The sequence below is a fragment of the Rhamphochromis sp. 'chilingali' genome (assembly GCF_963969265.1).
Source record: "Rhamphochromis sp. 'chilingali' genome assembly, chromosome: 5".
NCBI classification, from domain to species: domain Eukaryota; kingdom Metazoa; phylum Chordata; class Actinopteri; order Cichliformes; family Cichlidae; genus Rhamphochromis; species Rhamphochromis sp. 'chilingali'.
The window spans coordinates 2113442-2134363 of record NC_137932.1 but is presented as its reverse complement, the minus strand read 5'-3'; the positions used below and the strand labels follow the sequence as shown (position 1 = coordinate 2134363).

The 20922-nt window shown below is 41.2% G+C and overlaps 2 protein-coding genes across 2 annotated transcripts; one reads left to right on the top strand and one right to left on the bottom strand.

Annotated features, from left to right (window-relative positions):
* Positions 1-6753: 6753 nt before the first annotated feature.
* LOC308397222 (NF-kappa-B inhibitor alpha-like) lies at positions 6754-9120 on the top strand. The gene is made up of 6 exons (XM_080883024.1): positions 6754-7050; positions 7616-7721; positions 7817-8024; positions 8139-8227; positions 8340-8600; positions 8697-9120. Exons 1-6 carry the CDS (start codon positions 6827-6829, stop codon positions 8724-8726), a joined length of 918 nt encoding a protein of 305 aa, XP_080739150.1. The 5' UTR covers positions 6754-6826; the 3' UTR covers positions 8727-9120.
* A 1322-nt stretch (positions 9121-10442) lies between these two features.
* LOC308396802 (proteasome subunit alpha type-6) lies at positions 10443-16113 on the bottom strand. Its single transcript, XM_080882386.1, has 7 exons — positions 15942-16113; positions 14975-15069; positions 13118-13199; positions 12571-12726; positions 12299-12477; positions 12031-12125; positions 10443-10655 (listed from the first exon to the last, which is right to left on the bottom strand). The coding sequence occupies exons 1-7, from the start codon at positions 16015-16017 to the stop codon at positions 10598-10600; spliced, it is 741 nt and encodes a 246-aa protein (XP_080738512.1). The 5' UTR covers positions 16018-16113; the 3' UTR covers positions 10443-10597.
* Between the last annotated feature and the right edge of the window lie 4809 nt (positions 16114-20922).

Genomic DNA, 20922 nt, shown 5'->3' with positions numbered 1-20922 from the left:
AATGAGAAAGCAAATTGCTTTAAGTTATTGCTGTAAAATGTGGACCTTTTATTTGTTTGGTTTTTTTAAATGTCCCAGTATGTAAAACCTTGAATTTCAATTCATGTTTTCATTTCAATTGAAGTCATTCCAGTGAATGAATTGCCAAGAATGAAGAAGAAGGACTAATGTTTCCCAGGTAAGAAGCTGTTTTGCAACATGTCGAGGTGGTGAAGGGGAACCTAAACCTTTGTTCAAACGACTGGTAGCAGCTCCCATTTCGAGTGAAACTTTGAAGAATAGGCACATTAATTTTTAACGTTACATACATGCCAGTTACCTTTAGCGCAAGATAAGCATATTTATAGAAACTTTTAGTATGTATCCCACATCGCCAATACAGTTCCAACATTTGTAACAAACCAGACTGCAGGAAGTGATTTTAATTATGCATTAAGAGCACAGACAGACATCGCTTACGCTAACGTGGAAGCGACTTATGCTAAACTTACACTGTTTTTAATAGCCAGGAGGGATTAAAATGATGACTCATTGAATAGAAGACCATTGTCCCACTTCATCTGTGACCTCTGATTCCTTTCCAGCAGTAATAAACTTAGCTTAGCATAGCTTCGATTGTAAATATGACGAAACAGCTAGCTTAGCTGAATGGTTAAAACAGATCTACAAGCACCTTTAAATTAATTTCTGGTGTGGCTTGATTAATGCAGAGAAGTTCTTTTTATTTTCTTTTTTCCCCTTTTTTATTTACTGGGAGTCACATGCTGGAACTTTTCCTCAGCTGACGACAAAGACTTCCTGGAAACCCCACTAATTTGCCTGGCAACCTTGTGACTATGACAACAGCAAAAGTACTAGTTGCTGTTTGTACACTTTGTGTACAATTTGGCCAGGCTAGCTGTTTCCCCTGCTCCTGTTTCTTAGACTACAATAAGCTAATGAGCTACTGGCTGTAGCCTACATACATACAAGCATGAGATTCTCCCAACATGCCGAACAATTTCAATAAATCTCTGAAACTCAAACATCTAAAAGACCAAAAAAACAAACAAAACAAAAAAAGTCCTGAAATGGACAGAAAATTGTCCCCAACTGTCATATTGTCATAGAGCTGATGTTAGAGCCTCTCATGTGTTTGCGTGCTGCGCTAAGTGTTTTTAACCTGGTAGTTTGACTGTGAGAGATGCCTGTGGCAGTAGGGCAGTGGGGCAGGAGGAAAGGATATCTAATGGATCCTTATTCCTGCTCTGTATATATATATATAGCCTACAGCTACAATATGCATGTACATATAACACCGTGGGAATGCCTGGGAAGGGTAACAAAGGTATTACCCCTTCTCCGAATAACGCCTACACTTCCCCGAAGTAAATATGCATTTGCGCATTCAGCACGAAACTAAGTCAAGAAAGGGGAGGATCTCATAGATTTTCACCTCACTTTGAAAGTTTCAGTCAATACACTGAGTCTCAGATGTCTTCTGTCAACTTTTTCAGAAGTTATAGCAGAAGAAAGAGAAGGAAACGCAAAATCTTATGACCGCACACACCACTGAAACAGGTATGGAAACCTGTTTGAACCATTTCTCAATTTGTTATGGGAAACACACAGGGTCAGTGCATTTCCTCGGCCATGCAGATGCAGTGAGATCACTGGAAAAGTACAAACGTCACTCACATTAACTAATCTAATCCTAATGATTTTATTAAAGCGCATTATATATAATATCTGATACGTTATCTACACGGTTATGCACTAACAACTAATTATGTTGCATCAGTGCGGTGAAGTCCCTTTGACAGAGAAACATCCTGACTCATATCATTGAACCCTACCTACCCATTATCAAATATCACCCATGGAAAACAGCAATGTGTGAACTTGTCATAGTAAAATACTCCTTTTTTACATCAAGCCACACATTATGAAAACATAAGGTGGGTGTAGTTTGTGTCAACTTTGGGTGTAGAACTGCTGTGTCAGTATGCCCACACAAAAAAGGATCTTGTTTAGGTTGTCCACTGAGTGATTACTGTAAAAATGAAGTAATAGCTCCCTCCTGAAACAGGAGGGAAGTCGTCATGAATGACAGGTCCACATCTGGGAAGCTGAGGCTATTTTTAGACGCTAAACTGAATACAACCAACTAATGCAAGCGACGTAAAAAAAAACAAAAAACCTTTCTGCTTATCTTATATTCAGTTTACCTTTATGTTGCACTTCAGAGACTTGCACTCTGACACATTTGGGGAGAGAAAAAAACATCTCATTTCCTGCCACAAGTAAGATTAGAAGCCTTAAGGTAGCAGGCAGGAGGAAACATGTAGCCTTCAGGTTACAAACTATAAATAATCTGGAAACATCCACCTTTGAACAGTTACACTCTTAGTTGTGATGTTGAACGCTGACTCCCTGAACTGACACTCAGTCAGAAATGGCTGAGAAATCAGCTGGAAACATGGAAAATTAAAATAATAAATAAATGAGGCTAGATGCATGTATGGATTTTTTGTTTCTTGTTTACTTTCATTTTGGGGCTTGCCACTGGCACATCCTTGTATTTAGGCTAAAGAGAGCATTTATCTTATTTTTGTACCACTGCACAGTGGTCAGCAATGCTAGCTCACAGCAAGAAAGTTCCTGGTTCAAACCCCAACCAGGGCACTCTACTGTGCTATCCAAATAAACGATAACTTCTGGCTTCAAAAACTAATGTGACACCTCCTCTATGAGCTCCTTAGAGCAGTGTTTCCCAACCACTGTGCCGCGGCACACAGGTGTACCGTGAGAAACGATCAGGTGTGCCGTGGAAGATTATCTGGTTCCACCTGATTAGTACTCTAAGCCACCAGCGTGAGTAACGGGCTGAACAATTACATTCTCTTCCATTAGAGAGCAGTACAACTACCTGCTCTAATTAAACGGGTCGCCAACTTCCAGTAAAACAGAAGAAGACGAAATTACATAATAGTCATGCTGTGAGACGCAGCGCATAATAGCAATAGATAAATATTTGAAAAGACAAAGTGGTCAGTCTGACCTGAGTCCTGGAGAAGCTTCGGACCCAGATGAAGCCCGAGCATGAGCAGTGGTCAGAAGAAAGCAACAAAGATATACTGGGGATAAACTAACCCGCTAAATGGATGGGAAAATGATCAATATGCTTTTTATGACATTTTAGTCATAAAAAGTCACCACTCTCTCCAACAGAGCCACTGCCTTAGACTAACGTGGCATCAGCTAAATGCGAATAATAAAAATAAAAATAATATATAATAAAAGATGGAAGGTGACATCATTCCTTAGTTTCTGCAGCCTTGAAATGAAAAACTGCGTGTTGTAAAGAGTGGTGGGTCTTACTGTGAAGCTGCACGCTCACTGGCTAATGGGCACCCCCCCCCCCGAATTATCCTCCATTTTTTGATGCATGGTAGATTTACAAAACACACTTAATTTTTTGTTCAGTATGACCCAAAATGAGGAACTGAGACCTTTAATGCATCATTTAAGTGTTTACAGACGTCAGGACGGAGAGCTGTTTCCCCATCGATTTCTATAGGATCAGAAGGGTTTTGCAGCCACAGCTATCGCCATCTGGTGGCTGGAGCATCATGTTTTATCTCGTCTATAATATCTGGTCCAAGTGAAAGAATATACTGTATGCAGGCTAATTATGGAATGAGAAACTGATAAGTGGTAGGACTGGTAAATTGGTATTTCCAACTTAAAAGAAATTGAATTGCCCAAAAAAATTAAAAACAAGAACAGACTGAAATGGTAACTAACACTGTCGGGAGTCAGAGGCTAATCCACCGACCTCCAGACTCCATTTGCCTACAAAGAATGTCTTCAAGTTAGTAAAATTTTTAAATGAAAGTAGTCACACAGTGCAGGTGACGTGAATAATGCTTTGCAACCAGAAATACGGGCAAAACAACAGCGAGACAAAAAAAATAGAAAGGAAAACTGAGGCTGCAAACACACCCTGGCAACAGGCTGAAATGCCCTGAAACCATTCTAACAAATATAAGGGTGTGTCTTTATGCTAATGAAGGAATCAGGGCTGATCTTGAACAGGTTTGCGTACAGATTATGCATAATAGCTCTCGTGTCTGAAAGGTGCAGAGAGGTGTGTCTTTGAATGCAGGCCAACTGTAACCCTGCTCCAGACGAGTTGGCCATCGACTGGCTTCAGACTCACACTTTGTGTACAGAGAACTCGATGCTTTTCATTAATCAGTGGGAAAGGAAATGCGTGCATTTCCCCAAATTGAAAGCTAAAGCCACAAAAATAGATACTTTCCAGAATTTGCCTTGTTTCGGCTTCTAAATATAGTCCTGCAACTCCAGGATTTTTACATAAAACATGCACTGCACACCAAAACTTCCTCATTGTCATCTTTTTACTGGAAAAAAAAGTAGCCATGCACGTCATCTGTATACCAGACTTTTGGTATTACTGTAAAACAAGTTCAGAAAATTCAAAACACACTGTGTGCTTTTTTTTGTTCCCTTTGTGGCCATTCCAAAGTTACCCTGGATGTTTTTTGTTGCATTTAGCAGTTTTTGATGGAAGCAAAAAAAAACATTATCACCTCCATGGCTGCAGTATTTATTGCAGAGCTGTTATGTAAGACCACATCGGTTTCAGCTTGGACTTAATACACCGGCACCGGTGAGGTTGGAGTTGGTCAGTTACGAAAGTGGGAAAGTTTCATGACTTTCGAGGTGTGAAGCCCCTTGAGGCATTTTACTGACTCAGATAAGTGGTAATTTACCCACACACAGACAGAGGGCAATGTACAGCGTCAGTGGTTGGTGTCCATGGAAACCAGCGGTAAACACAGGGCCCGTGGAGACGAGAGCGCTTGCATAGCTTCACCAAAAAAAAAAAAAAAAGGCAGCTTTCATAAACGTAAAGTGGAAGTCCCGGCATTTCTCACACACGGTGAATGTGTGACCATATATACACAAAAGCACACAATCACGGCAACAGGAAGAAAACATAGAGGTCTGCAAGAACAGTTTGTCCACAGATTCCTCATTCTGATACTTGGCAGCGGTTAAAGTATGTCTGGAATTTCTAAAGGACACAGAAAAAGCCGTGCATGCTTGCAGCGGTGACGTTTTTCTGATGTGACGCACTCTCACACACACAGGGATACAGCAGGCTTCTAGATAGTGACATCACAGACCCTCCTCCGGGTGTGTGTGCTTTCTTTGCAATCTCTACTGAGAATCGCCCCACAGAGGTGTGAAAGCTTCGCTGCGCTTGGATACTGTTGCTATGTTTTCACCAAGCCTACCTTTTACAATGCAAACAGAAGTGATCCTGGGATTTTTTTCATGTGAAATGTCAGGAGAGCACATACAGGTAGCTCTGTCACGCACCTTTCTACCTTGTTGTGTAACAGAAAGGAATTTCCTTTAAAAAAAAAAAAGATCCCAAGCAAGATCAAACCAAGAAAACTTCCTAAAATTCCTCCCAAAAATCTCAGCAGAGTTTTCTGCATGAGTTAACACAGTGTTTTCCAGGAGCTCATGGTGTCAGGCATGTGCAATGTTGAATGGGCAAGTCCAGAACATCCTATTGTGGAACATGCAGTGTTGCTTTCATAAGGGAGTCTCCATGAGGAAACTTTAGAATCTTCCCCCCAGAATCTCTGTCTGCATAACTTCACTTTGTAGCGTAAACCGAAATCTGTCCCAGTTAAACAACATGAGAAGATTTTTCACGTCTCTAAATGTGATGTGTGATCATAACTGTGCTATTTTGATTATGGAAGAGAAACATTAAGGTGCTTATCATTTTGTTTGATTATATCCATCAGGCGAGCTCCAAGTCTCCATAGACTCTAATGTTAAAGTGCTCAACTTTACGTGTTTACAGGACACATAAACAAGTAAATAAAATATAGTTTTGAGTTCTGCAGTTATTTTCTGCCTTCGTGACAACTGTAACTGAAACGAATCCAACCTTTAATATTTTTATGTTTTAGTTTTGGACAGTGAAACGTTGGTATTTTTTGAGCGTGCAACTCGGGACTAAATGACAGGTGTCTAGGTATGGATTCAATGTATGGAAGACCATATATAAAAAGGTCCAGCTTTTAATACAGTCTTTGTATTTCGTGCCAAAGTCCTAAATCTTTAATAATATAATAGTAATAATAATAAATATTTGAGCTGTACATTTGAACGTATAGCAGGCTGCACGTGATATTGATTTGGCTCTTTGTACTTTGCACCAATATTAGGTTTGTCTGTTACTGAGAATTACAACCACAGAATATTTATAGGCTTCACGCTGAGGTTAACTGCGAAGAGCCCGTGATATGCGTAATTTTTGAAACACAGGAAATTTGGATGTCTGTCTATTTAAAAAAGTATTTAGATTTGGTTGAAAGCATAGGAAGGAAAGTATGCAGTGCTACTTTGGTTAGCCACTTGAAACAGATAATTTCCCCAGTGCAGTAGGGAATTCTTCAAGAGCCAGTCAGGGGCTGTCTCCCTATCATTCATGCCAATCATGTCTCATTCACTGAAATTAAATCTATGTCCCCTAACCTACATCACAGGTGAAAAAAGGTGTCTAATAGGAAACTACAAGTTTTCAGTCTGAGTCTTTTGGGGGGGATTTTTCTCACAAAAGCACAGGCCCGATGTGATTTCCCTTGCTAAGATAAGTCAATTGGAAATCCCCACTTAGGCGCCGCCCCGGCAGACGCGCACACAAAACCCAGCGCGCCCTCCCTCAGTAGCACAACTTTGCTCTCGCCCTCTGAAACAGACGGAGCTTTTGCTTATAGGAGAAAGGAAAGCCAGCATGTACAGAGTTTCTAACCACAACCAAATGGATTATAACTTGGACAACATGGAGCCCAAACACGGGAAAATGCTGCCTTGCCAAGAGGACCGTTTTGACAGCGGTGTGGATTCGCTTAAGGAAGACGAACTGGCGAACGACTTCGAGGAGCTAAGATTGCCGAGCGAGGATCACTCGCAGGAATACGAGCCTTGGAGAACTGTGGTGACCGAAGACGGTGACACGTAAGTGGATTATTATTGTTTTTAAAAAAAATCAATGTATTTATTTAGTATGAACATGTATATGTGTGTGTGCGTCGATTAGTCGAACTTTAATTGCGCATTTGCAAAATTCCGCTTTGTGCGTAAATTGAAATCGGCTTTTGCACCAGAGCGCAGGATCGGTGCACATGAAAGATCTGAAAAGCTGCACAGAAATATCGGAAAAGTTGCATGGAAACAACATCTTTTAAAGGTCTTAAAAATACTTTGTGCGCATGTGTTGGCAGCGCAGTGCATAGTCGTGTGTGTGTGTGCGTGTGTTGGCTGAGCGTGCAGTCTGGGCGGTGCTAAAGTCCGCTCTGCGCGTTCAGGAAAGTCCCTGGCCTGCTGCCAGTAACTGATAAAGCATCAGATGTGTCAAGCCACAACTGGTGGAAATAACCCGACAAAACTCCATTCTTGCGAAACGCTCCACTGCTCAAGCTTTGTTCTCTCATATTTGACTGGAACCACTTCCTCTGTGCGTAATTTTTCTTTGAAGGGCTCTATTTTAACTCCCCTCTCTTTTTCTGTCCTCCCCACACAGGCTGCTCCATTTGGCCGTCATTCACGAAGCCACCGAACATGCCGTCCAGATGATTAAACTGTCTCATAATCACCCGTTCCTCAATGTGCAGAACCACCAGAGACAGGTAATAAGCGGCACTGTGCCAGATCCACGAATCCCTTCCGAAACCTGCACACTTTGCAGTCAGGTTAACATATGTTTCTGTTGTGTCCCACACAGACCGCCCTCCACCTGGCAGTGATCACAGAGCAGGCCCACTTGGTGGACAGACTCCTGAAGGCCGGCGCTGACCCGCTGCTGGCCGACGACAGCGGAAACACAGCCCTCCACATCGCCTGTAAAAAGGGCTCCCTGGCCTGCTTTGGCGTCATCACCCAGAACTGCCAACGTCACCTCACCTCCATTGTGTCTTTCCCCAACTACAGTGGTAAGCATCGAGTTCAAATAGCGCCCTAAGAAACAAACACACTCTTATGTTTCACTTACACAGCTGTTGAAGTGTGTGTAACTGAGTTTGCTCTACTTCCTTCCCTCTCCATAGGACATAACTGTCTCCACTTGGCATCCATCAATGGCTACATTTCTCTGGTGGAAAGCCTCGTTCGGCTTGGTGCAGACATCAATGCACAGGTAGGTGTCTCTAACACGGAAGCCATTTGGATTATTTTATGATTATTATGATTATTATTCTTATTCACACACGTGCAGAAACTTGACCTCGTGTTTCTGTTGCTTCCTGCAGGAACAGTGCAGTGGACGGACGGCGCTCCACCTGGCCGTTGACCTCCAGAACCCCACACTAGTCTGTCGCCTCCTCGACCTCGGTGCAGACGTCAACTGCCTGAACTACGGTGGCTTCGCCCCGTACCACCTCACCTACGGGCGGCAGAACGAGGAGATCCGCTGCCAGCTGTATGAGAGAACGGCACAGGAGCTCAGGGAGCTGCCTGAAAGCGAATCGGACGACAGCGACATGGAGGATCTGGACCTGTCAGAAGACGAGGTCAGTATCTGCTCAGCTTTGAATATCACACTGAGATCCGATGGAGTCAAAACACTTTAAGGCGTGAATCTATAACATTTTTTTTCTTCTCTACAGCTCTATGATGACATAAAGTTTGGAAAGTAACAAGAACAGCCTGTCCACTGGTGATGTAAAGCTGCTACTGGGTTAGTCGAAACCACGGCTCCCAAACGGGGGGACAGCTCAACCCACGTCCCTCCCTCTCCACCCTCCGTACCCTCTACCGTCCAAGTCCAGAGGTGCTGGTCCTGGGATCACGAATGAGTATGAAGGTGGCGCCCAGTCTGGTCGGGATCGCTGAACGATCCGTACCAAAAGACCCCACACCAAAGCAAGACCATGACTTCTGTATGGTCCTGATGTTACTGTAATAACTGTACAAAATAATGTGTATATACCAGAACAGACGAGTGTAATATTTTGTAAATACAGAGACTATTTTTGTACATGTGTGTGAATTTTAAACACTATATAAAGAAAAATAAAAGGAGTTTATGAACATGAACTGCTTTGAGCGGCTGCTGTGCGTTTCCTTCCTCATGACGATGATGACTTTGTCTTGGCCTTTCCACGCTGTAATACGAGCATCATTTCTCACTTATAGTGATGAAGCACAGTCACCAACCAGACTTGTGAAAGAGAGAGACACACACATAAAAACCCCCAAAAAGATCACACTCAGCCGCTTGGAACAGTCTGGGATTTCCTTTTGTTGGGCGAGGTCACAGGGTCTCTGAGTCACCGCGCTGAAAGTCCCTGGGCGGCATAAGAGGAACATGATGTGCTTGAATATTCCACCCTCCCCTGGAATGGCTGTGAGTGGCAGCTAGGAACTGGCGCTACTGGGTAGAAATACCAAGGAGGAAATGTTTTACAAATATGGGCGAGCGTTCCAGAGAGCTCAGTGACCCTTTCTTTTTCTTTTTCGCCGTGTCATTAGGACCAGGAGACTTTCTTTGCTTTACAAGGAAGTCCAGGCTGTCCCTGTCAGCCGACACATGCAGGTACTTAGGAATTTTTCAGAAAGGAATTATCTGAAGCAACCGAAATGAATTTCCCAGTAAAGTTATCCTTGAAGCAACGCTCGAATGCCCCAGAATGACTCGGTTACACAATTGTGTTTGCTGTATCCTCTCTGGCTTGTAAACATTAACTATTACAGTAGGATGGGGATTTTTTGTTTCCAGTGATTACAGAACTTGTCAAGGACAGCGGAAGTTTCAGACAGAATATCAGCCTGGAAATTTGGTCGAGTAACTGACTTAAGATTCCTCTTTGATTAGAAGAAGAAGACGTGAAGACTTATACTCTGGTTAAAAGAAACTGGTGTGTTGCAAAGAATTCCAATATGGAAGGGGGATTTTTTTAGAAGCCACTCACAATGACACACTGAGGTCACATCGCCATCATTTCTGCTCATGTGGATGACAAAGAGAGCTGAGAAAGACAAGTCCCCCCCTTTTTCTGAATTATAAAGTTCCCCCTCGCAAAGAGAAACTATTTGTGTTGTGTGACATTTCCGGAAAGTTAAAGTATTCTATTTCTGACATGTGCGTAGAAAAAAAAAAAAAGCCAAAAAAAGTAGAGAAAACAAGGTCAAATCAAGTCTGCATCACCGAGTTTGTAGTAGAATAACCTCTCCGCAGCACCTTTGTAAGTCATGTGATTTTTGTGCACCAAGAGCCACAACAGGAAGCTCAAAAGTAGAAGCTCTGCATGTTCCCACAAACAGTTTCCCCTGCTGCTAAACACAGACGGTAAAAGGTTTCAGTTGACAAGCAGAGGACCTAAAAAGAAATGATAAAAAATGCAAACAGCCCATTTATAATAGTTTTACTCAAAAAACCTCTTTTTATTGTTGAATGAAACAGTGGGGTAAATGTACAGCAAACAAAGATAACACGAGCCTCCAATCTGGGAACTGCATTTCCCATCATGCTCTAACTAAATCCAACAGGCGACGCCGCTCTGCTCGCTCAGTCCCGCTCGGCGAGGGACATTAGGTGGGTGTCCACTTCAGTCTCTGCGAGGATCCTGCAGGACAAAAATGAGATGAAGATAAAGACTCCAAAATCTAACTCGTTTTTAAAGTGAACATTTTATGCTCACTTTCAGCTCCATATCTTTATTCTTGGCCTCTACCAGGGTGGCTTTGCATGATTCACAGTCGAATATAAGCCGTACTTATCATATAGTTAGCTCTTGTGGAGCCTCTTTGTTTATCTTGACTCTACCTTTAAACAACTTTCTTCTGATTGGCTAACTCTAGTAAGTGGAAGGTTTGAACAGTAGGTGGGTGGGGCCTCTGCGCTCTTAATGACCATACATGGGCTAAGTTTAAGAAAAAAAGGGTCTCTAACAAAGCACTGTGAGCACACAGGGATGTTCCCATTAGGGTCAATTGCTCGTGTGGCGTCCCATATTTAGGCATCCACCATAGCAACAGTAAATGAGATGAAAAGCACAATATGTCCCTATGAAGTCATATTTCACTTAATGCCAAACACCTGTAGCACATGATGTCTTAAATTCAAATATTTTTAAGTACTTCAGCATTTCAAATACTGTACGAAGGTCTCGTCGCTGTGTGTTTTACTATGGAAATGTGAAATTGCTGCAGCAATTTGTTTAACCATGTGCAAACATTCATGGAAATAAAGTGCATAAGGCAAACACATGGTTTGCACAATTTAAATAAAAGTCAATATTTGGAAGATCTTCAGCACAGCCTGAACACTCTCAGGCAGCTTTCATGCAGTTTCTTTAAGTTGTTTTCAGGAGCAGTTCTGCAGGCTTCATGGAGGACATTCAAAGCTCTTCTTTGGAGGTTTCTGCCTTTTGTTCTGTTCTGTGTCAGGATGATCCCACACTGCTTTAATAATGCTGAGGTCCGCCTCTGGCGAGGCCAATGCATGACTGATGGTGCTCCACTGTGTCTATTTATGTCCAGGTATCCTTTAATTGCACTGGCAGTGTTTTTGAAACAAGCCATTGTCAATCAGATGTTCTCCAGATAGTACTGCATGATGGACAATCTGATGATGCTCTTCTGTGTTCACAATTCCATCAATTTTGACAAGATCTCCAACAATACTGCCCCAAACCAGGACACAGCCTCCACCGTGTTTTACAGGTGGCTGCAGACACTCACTCTCTCCTGACCTGCTCTGTAAATAGTGACGACAATTTGGGCAAAAATTGTCACAGGACCAGAGACATCTTGCAGGTCTGAATTTCTTCTCAGTTTTTAATGACATAACTTTAAGATGCTGTTCATCTGCTGCAGATAGGCCTCTTTGGGAATCACCTTGTTGGTGCAAATATACTATTTCAAATAAACCTAACTGTGTGCTCTAATGACTCATAGTGCTCAAAGGAATACAACAGAGTTGTGCTGCTGAACTTTTACCTGAACTTGGGATCCTGTGTTGTTATGACGCCCACCTCTAGCTCAGAGGGCTTGAAGTCAATGGAGAGAACAGTTGACAGGCAAGAGATTGCCGTCTGAAGGGGAAAAAAGGAGGGTTGGGGAAAAAAGGTAAGTTGGTGATATTTTCATTCTTAGAATGTTGGATGCCTGGAAACCACCACCGCAAAGGCACACACTTTACTTTCACATTGGTGTTTGTTCCGTATGAACCTTTGCTACACCAGCAAAAGAAAATATTTTATGATACCTCGATCGTTTGTTCAAAGGTCCAATCCAGTTTCTTTTTCACTTTCTTCTCCAGGAAGCTGGTGGCTTCTGTCTGCTTCACGCCGGCGGCCGTGGCCTTGAAACCACAATAGTAGCCTGCTGGGTCGCATTTGTACACCTGAGGGCCGTACTCTTCATCTATGCCGATCACGATCATACCTGCGTGTCAGCATGCATTTAGAAAGGGCGCTCAAACGACATGAAGTGCTACGTGGAGAATCAGCAATGTGAATGTGAATGCGCAATACTCACAGCAGCCCAGTGGTCGCATCTCAGCGTTCTGCGTGTAGACTTGTGAGATATCAGCAATCCTCTTACACAACATGTCCACTGGAATCTCATAACCGTACTTGTACTGCCAGTTGGCTGCTTCATATCGAGCTCGCTGGACTTGGGACCTGCTATCGGCTGTAACACATTAAATGATGCGTAAGATGGACCAGAAAAAAAAATAAAGGTCAATTTCTTTTCCCAAAGAAGCCAATAAATGTGACACTTCCAGTCTCTAACATCACACTTATGTAAGAAAGTTGTTCTTGCTGCAAAAGAAATGATTACTTGGAAAGAGGAAGTGTCAGCTGCCGTAAGAGCTCGGACTGAGAAGAAAGGCTCGCCAAGTTTAACTCAGAAAAGTACCCTGATGCTTTCCCCCCTTTTATGTATCAAAAACCAGCCTTTGTCTAAACAGCTGTTTCTGTATATTTGAAAGACAAAATGGATTTGGGTGTTTTAATGTTCAATTTTTATGTAACAATAGTAGATTTGATACAATTTTACACATTTTGAGCCTTTTTCTTACCTGTCATCCCAGACATTACACATCCAATATTATCTGTTATTCTGAAAAGGTGGGTCACTGTGGAGGCATCCAGAAGCTTGTCCTGTACAGGAGGAAAGCATGAACATGTAAAGGAACAGAACTGTGAAACTGACAAATTACTCAGTGTATTACATAACTTATCAAACATTTAGTGTAAATATAATCAGTAACAATCAGGTTTGAACTTTTTAGAATTACGTGAGAAAATAAACACAACAAGGAGCAAGCTGCTGGAGAGACAAACGAAGCAAATTAGCAGTTCGACTTGGGGAAAAAAGCATTCTGTCAAAAAAATGTGACATTTTTCATTTTATTTAAAACCTGTAAAAATCTCCTTAAATCTACACTGGGATGTGCCGTGTAAAACACAGCCTCTTAAATTCCCCTCAGAGTTTAGGTTTCTCTCTCACAGGCTGGACTGTAACCCGTTTGTTTGTTTATCCCCAACTACACCAGTTGTGCCTGAAACATTTTGCCAGTGCACAAACTGTTTCCATCGGATGAACAGGATATCGCGCTGAGCCGTGAAAGCTGGGCAGACGTGCTGGTAACTACAGGTCAGCTTGCAGAAGGGCCTCTAATCGCTTCGAAATGATTACATCATGAACTAAATTAACTCTTATTTCCAGGTCACTTATTGCCATTAAGCACTGCAGCTTTCATCACACTAACATGCTGTGAGCAATCATTCACAGCTCAACATAAGGGAAACTGGAAGTTTCTATTGTGGTTCTGGTGTTGGACTTGAATCAGCTATTTTAAACCTCTGTGATGAGCCAACCCGAATTACTTGTTGAGCTTAATTGGACTGCCAATCAGGAGCTCTGGGCGCTTTGGTCCAGTACTAATTCTGAAAAAGTTGTTTTTGTTTGTTTGTTTGTTTTACGGCCATCTGTGTTCTCAATTGTTACCCGGGCTAAATGCAAATTGTAAAGTACAAATTCCACTGCTAGTTCTAATGGTTAATTGGTCTTAGATTAGAATTAGGATTAGAAATGAGTACATAAGCTCAGGTTTAGCAGGTTGGAGACGAACATAGAGAGCTGAGGCTGAGAATGTTTGGACATGTGCTGATGAACGAGAGTGGATATACTGGACAAAGGATGCTGAAGCTGGAGCTGCCAGGCAGGAGGAAAAGGGGAAGACCACAGAGAAGGAGGACATGCAGAGAGTCGGTGTGACAGAGGATGCTGGGCATAGGGTGAAATGGAGGCAGATGATCTGCTGTGGCGACTCCTGATTGGTGCAGGTTTTAACGGTTAGTTCTTAGGATGCACAGATATACCAGCCAAACATCTGTGGCATTTACACATGGTAGATGCTGATGTTTACCTGCTGTGTGACATCAACTTTGTGCTGGGTAAATGTTTAAAGATTGGGCGACGAAGAGCCTTAGGAACAGTTCAACTACTTGGACCATATTTTCGTGCAAAGAGAGTCACTTTCCACATTATCCCAGAATTATGAATATGAGACGGTTTTGGGAGCCTGGGTATACCGTTGACAGGTTGTTAGTCTGTCATGGGGTCACCGCAGAAAGACAAACAAGCATTCACACTTACTCTCACAACCAAGGCCAAATTAGAATCACCAACTAACCTAACGCATGCTGGTCTCTGAACTGTGGGAGGAAGCTGGAGTAACAGGAGAAAAGCCACACAACCTCAGCACAGAAAGCAGTAGAAGCAGCATGTATGGATGGAGGGACGGTTGCATTATTTATTCATTTGTTTCTAACTACTACTCCAAATTTCAGAACATCTATAGCCCTTCTCGTAACACTGCTACTGTTATGGCTGTAAGAAAATAACAACAAACAATCTGACATCAACTCACCGGTACTTTTTTCTGTGTTACAACAACTGCACAATCCTTTCCCCTGACTGCTACTGACGTGAGCCCACCTTGGTTTATGGCCTTGAAAGCATATTCTGCAAAAGAAAAACAAAGAGGGTGTCTTTAAGCACACGTTTGCTTGACAATGGCTACGAGCATTAGGATTCGTGGTTAACAGTCACAGAGAGCTGTTTTGTTCAGCTGGAAAATTGGGGCCACAAGTGAAGAACTATTATCAGATGTCATCTGGTTGAGCAGCTGACAGCGAATTATGTACCAATTCTGTGTAGTCTGGCTTCAAACATTACATCCAAAGCAGTAGTAGTAAAATAGTGTCATTTAAAACCCTTCACTTTGAGTAAATTTGCAAACCTTTGACTTGATTTTAACTGTTGCTGCAGGTGCTCGGGCATCTGTAGAATGACTGCTGATTAGAAGACAGCAACAAAATTCATGGCCATGTTCAGTTCAGCTTTATTAGAGGAAAAACCGCTAATTTACAATATTAAATGTTATCTTGTCTCTTTCAATCCATCCAACTAGCAGCTCTCAGACAAAATAATATTCCTGTGACTAAGAAAAATTGCAAAAAAGCTAAATGTAGTGCAGTCACAAAAAAGACTTTATTTAGCCAATATATTTAACTGAATAACACGTTGATTCATTCAGCAATGAATCAGCTTGCTTGGCTGCAATGCTAACTATGCTAACTAGCCTAACAGCCAGCTAGCTATTTTGATCCCCTGTGTTTAGTTTGATAGTAGCGTCGTAAAAGGAGCCCCATAATAACAACTCGCACAGGATTAGTAAGACTGTGGTGGTCACATATCATACTACTTTCGATTTGGCGGGTCGCTTTTAATTAACTATAACCTCGGCTAAGCGAACCATGACAGAGCATTTAGCTAGCTAGCAAACAAGTAAGCCAGCGAACCGGCTTTTTATGTAAACAGATCCCCATACTGACCGACTTGATAGAGTCTGCCCTCAGGAGAGAAGATGGTAATGTGTCGATCAAACCCTGCACTCGAGCCTCGGGACATTTTACAAGGATAAGTTGGCCGAGAAGTTCGTCCAAATGAATTTGCAAGCAGACTTCACTTGATGCACACTATTTCTACCCGGAACTGAACTGAAGGGACGTGAACTTCATCCGGTGACAAAGGCTTGCTTCGTTTCTATGGTGATAAAACCAAGGGTCCTACTGATGTTTGTGGTTTCTGGTAAAGGAAAAATGTACAATAACACAATAACATGTGGTCAAACCTGTCCTTACTTTTTATGACATACGATCTTTTAAGCCTTCACAAAGAAATATAAGCTCGTTTTCCAGTTTGTTACATTTACTCATCATGTCCACTTATCAGCTATTTTGCAGTGAAGAGAGCATTTCTCCAAGTATTATCCATCAGTCTTGTCTCCCCACTACATTCTTTTAATTGTCATCTCTTTAAATGTTTTATTATTTCAGATTACAAGCCTATTGTGTCTTTATAGACTGCTCTATGAGCACAAGTTTTAACTTGCCATCAGAAATTGAAGTGGTTATAAGTAGCTACACCTCAGCTTCACCATAAAAATGCTATTTACATTTGATCTTGCATTACACAAAAATGCATTAGTAAATATATTTTACTGTCATGATGTTGAATAATGCAAATTTACAACTGAGGCTGCGCAATTGGTGTAGCTCTAAACATTTTTATTGTTACAAAATTTCCCATATGGAAAAGAAATAGTAAAAACGTATATGATTTACTCATGAAAGTGGCCACTTTCTCATTACTTCCATATATTATTTTACTAAGTATCCAAAACATACAAGTTTCATTATATAATTTTTCAAGGGATCTTATATCTGTTTTCACTCTTGTATGCTTTTCATACAAGTTTCACACAAGACAGATACAAACTTTATAAGATTTATTTATATCTTTTCCATATGGGTTTAGACACTGAATTTAAATTTGTGAAAATAATTTCAGTGTAGCATGTCGCATGTTTTGACCTATTCCTACACAGTGTGTGAGTACTTCTTCTAGCATACTTGCTTATCCAATACAATACAATACAACTTTATTTATAGAGCACATTTAAAACCAATGGTATACCAAAGTGCTTCACATAAAAGACAGAAAATAAGACATAAATATTATAAATATTAAATATGATTAAATATTATAGGACCATAACAAAGTACCAGGTATGGTAACAGGTCAGTGTCACTAATACACAGGAATAGCATAAAATGCATATCAAGTAAAACATGTTAAAAGCACATGTATAAAAGGTAAAATAGAGTAAGTCGAGGGATCAGATTAAGCTGTCAGACTGTACAATCTGAACTGCTCCCAACAAACATAGATGTTTACGTCAATGCTGTAACTGCAATAAGTTAGTTAATTAACCGATTCGCACTACAACCTGGTTTGCCTCTTACCTGTAATTATTTTTATTTAATTTAATAACTGTACAGTACTCTCTGTTTATAGTAACCATTGTCCTTAATGTAAATATGTAAGAAAAAATTGTGTATGTTTCTGTTCCGTGTCCTGTGTATTGTTTGTTTGTATATTTGTCTTTTTGGCTGCTGTTACAACCAAATTTCCCCTTGTGGGACAATTAAAGGATTATTCTATTCTATTCTAAATAAGGCAAGGGTAAATAAATGGGTTTTTAACCGTGATTTAAATGACTGGAGAGAATCAGACGCGTGGATAGCAAGAGGAAGGTTATAAATCTGGTGTAGCCAAGGCAAACGCACGGTCGCCTCTAGACTTCAGACGAGATCTTGGCTGCACCAGGAGTAACTGAGTAGATGATCTTAGTGCCCGAGTGGGAATGTATGATCTAAGGAGTTCGATAAGGTAGCTCAGGGTTGTGTTGTTGATCATTTTAAAGGTAAGCAGCAGTATTTTAAATTGGATGCGGTATTTAATGGGTAGCCAGTGCAGGTCAGCTGGAACAGGGGTAATAGAGGCAAACCTCCCAGTTCCGGTCAGAAGGCGTGCCGCCGCATTTTGAACAGTTTGCAGTCTATGAAGAAACGCAGAATGAAGACTGAAATAAAGGGAGTTGCAGTAATCCAGCCTAGAGGTCACAAAGGCGTGGATGAGCTTTTCCAGGTCCTTATGCGGAATATAATGCCTAGCCTTAGAAATGAGATGCAGAAACTAGATCTAACTACAGCGGACACATGTTTATCAAATTTAAAAGAGCTATCCAGCAACATGCCCAAATTGCTAACAGTGGCAGAGAGGGAGCTGGCAAGGGAACCAAAGGCATCACAAAGTTGTCTGCGAGGAAAATTACCATCAAAAACCACGATTTCAGTTTTCTTATAATTTAAGATAAGAGAGTTTCCTAAGAGCCCTTCTTTGACCTCGCTTGTCACTTGTTTGTGTTATACTCATACATAACACAACACTCTGACGTCATTATTACTAATTGCAATGAAAATTGTTGATTACCAAAAACAAAGTGATCTATGAAATATGTATGGTATCTAAAAAAGCCCAAAACAAAACATTAAAACATCACCACGCGACATCATCACCAACTGACTTACTGTCAGCAGTGATGCAGAACCACATCTCACTAATCCTATATGCTTCTATTATGTTGATATCTAAAACATAGGAGTCTGTAAGGCTTGTAAGGATCTATTTCACCCCAACTTTAACTTTATTAAAATTCTTTAGCCATTAATTAAGTTCAGTTAATGGCCAAAGAAAGAGAAATGTATAGTGGTAACAGTAACTGGCTTTGTATCTGTTCCATATGTAGCAGTATAGTCTGTATTACCCGAAACAATGAGGAAGTGATGTATTTTTGTGATGTACAAAATAATTTCCCCCAGGGATCAATAAAGTATTCTGATTCTGATTTTTACAATTTCCCGTTGGCACGGAGCACTTACAGCATGTTGACTGCTTACATGCAACCTGCAACAAAAGTATGCATCAGTAATGGGAAAATAAAATTAGAAAAACTATGTGTACCCTTACTGCGTCCATGGATATTAAGAAGATGAATAGCTGCCAGGTGCTGCTATTCAAATGGACTTGATTAATTGACCATCAGTAAATGTGAGCACCTCTGTAAAAAGCAGAAATGTCATCAGTTTGCAGGTCTGGAGGTGTGCGTTAACACAATGCTCCCTGATGGGACGTCCCAGCAAATTTACCATTGCGAAACTAAAAAAAGGAATAAAATCTCACAATCTTCAGTTAGCAGGTTCAAGTTTATGGCAGTACAGTATTATTAGGAAGGGCTACCTGGAGAAAGCCTCTTCTTTCTAAAAAGAACATGGAGGCAACACTTTGGTTTACAAAGTTACATCTTAACAAGGCACAAGACTTCAGGAACAATGTCCTTTGGACAGAGGAGACCAAAGTGCCATGCTTGGTGAAACCCAAACACAGCATATCAGTACAAATACCTCATACTAGCTGTCAAGGACAGTGGTGGAGGGGTGTGAGGATTTGGTTAAAGTAAGGAATCACGGTGTTGCAGTGACACAGTTAAGGTCCAGACCTGAACCTGACTGAAATCCTGTGACCTTAAGAGAGCTGTGCGTAAATGAACGCCCGCAGGCCCCAAAACTGAAGCAACGCTGTAAAGAACAGAGGCCCAAAACTCCTCCAGCGTTGTGAAAGACTGAGAAACTCATGCAGAAAACATGTCGTGCCGAATTAGAACTCAGCAAAAGTTATTAGAGTTCTACATGTTATTGTCTTACTGTAGAAGAAAAAGCATTATGTGTCCCAGTGTGAGCTGCCAGTGAGGTAGCACTTACAATACATAGAGCCAGTGATTCATTTCATCGTTCACACCTGGGCTTTACTTGGAAAAGTTTTAAATGGCTGCTGATTGACTGAAACATTGTGCATGCATGGAGAGATGCCAGGATTTTTGAGCATTTATAAAAATGTGTTCTTCCCATAATCACTAATGTTTCCTGTGAACTGTGACGAGTACTACCAGATACACCAACAGATCCTTACAGTGTAATGAGTAAGTTCTGTGTGCAGAATGTAATCAGCATGTGTCTGGCGCAGTCCCGATGTACACTGTAACATTGGTGTTTTGAATACATACAACATGAATTCATGCGCTACACTGTGCACTACTGCATGAGATTAAAGGCTAAAACTGTAGCTGTATATTGCCTTGTCACAAATGAAACCAGTTCCCCTTTTCTATATCTGGACACCAATAAAATATGGCGCAGACTATATTTAAAAGAAACAAAATGATATCCTGCTGCACGAAAATGAAAATAGATTTCAACTTCTCCCTATCACATAACAAGCCAAGGTGAAAGTGATGCCACGGTGTAACAATAAAATAAAAAAAAAAAACCCGAACAGAGGCAACATGATCATTTCAAGGAACAAAAATCACTGTCGGGTATCCTGGTCAATGGCCAATTCCCATTTCCTTATTCATGAAGAAGCGTCTAATGTCCATGTGTCAGCCGGGTTTTCCCCTCTGTCTAATGCAGCTGAACAAAAGATGATCACTTCCTCTTTATGAGTTACTACCACATCCAGGTGATGACTCACAAAACCTGTTCAGTGTGATTTCGTGTCGATATGATTAACAGAAGTCAAATCTTGGGCTTCCTTGTAAAATTTTATGATTATATCTTTGTGGGGAAAAAAAACAAAAAACTTAGTGAAAAGTAATTAGTGATAAATGTCACACATGGGAGGGCATTTGAATTTAACCCTGTGACTCAGCCCCGCACACAGTAGATGTCATACGATGGTAAAAAATAAAGACCACGCGATTAATCATGTGAGCTCAAAACCTTGTATTACAAAAAAGACAAAAATGCATCCACTCATGCACAACCACAAACACTCCTTTTTAAGTGTGCAGCACAAAAAAACTCCAAAATGTGCAGTTTGTAGAAAAATGACTATTAATAGGACTTTTTACAT

Coding starts and splice junctions, on each gene's coding strand:
- LOC308397222 (XM_080883024.1), top strand. CDS start 6,827: ATGTACAGAGTTTCTAACCACAACCAAATGGATTATAACTTGGACAAC. Junction 7,051..7,615: donor GTGACCGAAGACGGTGACAC/GTAAGTGGATTA, acceptor CTCCCCACACAG/GCTGCTCCATTTGGCCGTCA. Junction 8,025..8,138: donor GTCTTTCCCCAACTACAGTG/GTAAGCATCGAG, acceptor CCCTCTCCATAG/GACATAACTGTCTCCACTTG.
- LOC308396802 (XM_080882386.1), bottom strand. CDS start 16,017: ATGTCCCGAGGCTCGAGTGCAGGGTTTGATCGACACATTACCATCTTC. Junction 12,727..13,117: donor TGTAATGTCTGGGATGACAG/GTAAGAAAAAGG, acceptor AATGTGTTACAG/CCGATAGCAGGTCCCAAGTC. Junction 10,656..12,030: donor ACACAGGATCCCAAGTTCAG/GTAAAAGTTCAG, acceptor TTTGTCCTGCAG/GATCCTCGCAGAGACTGAAG.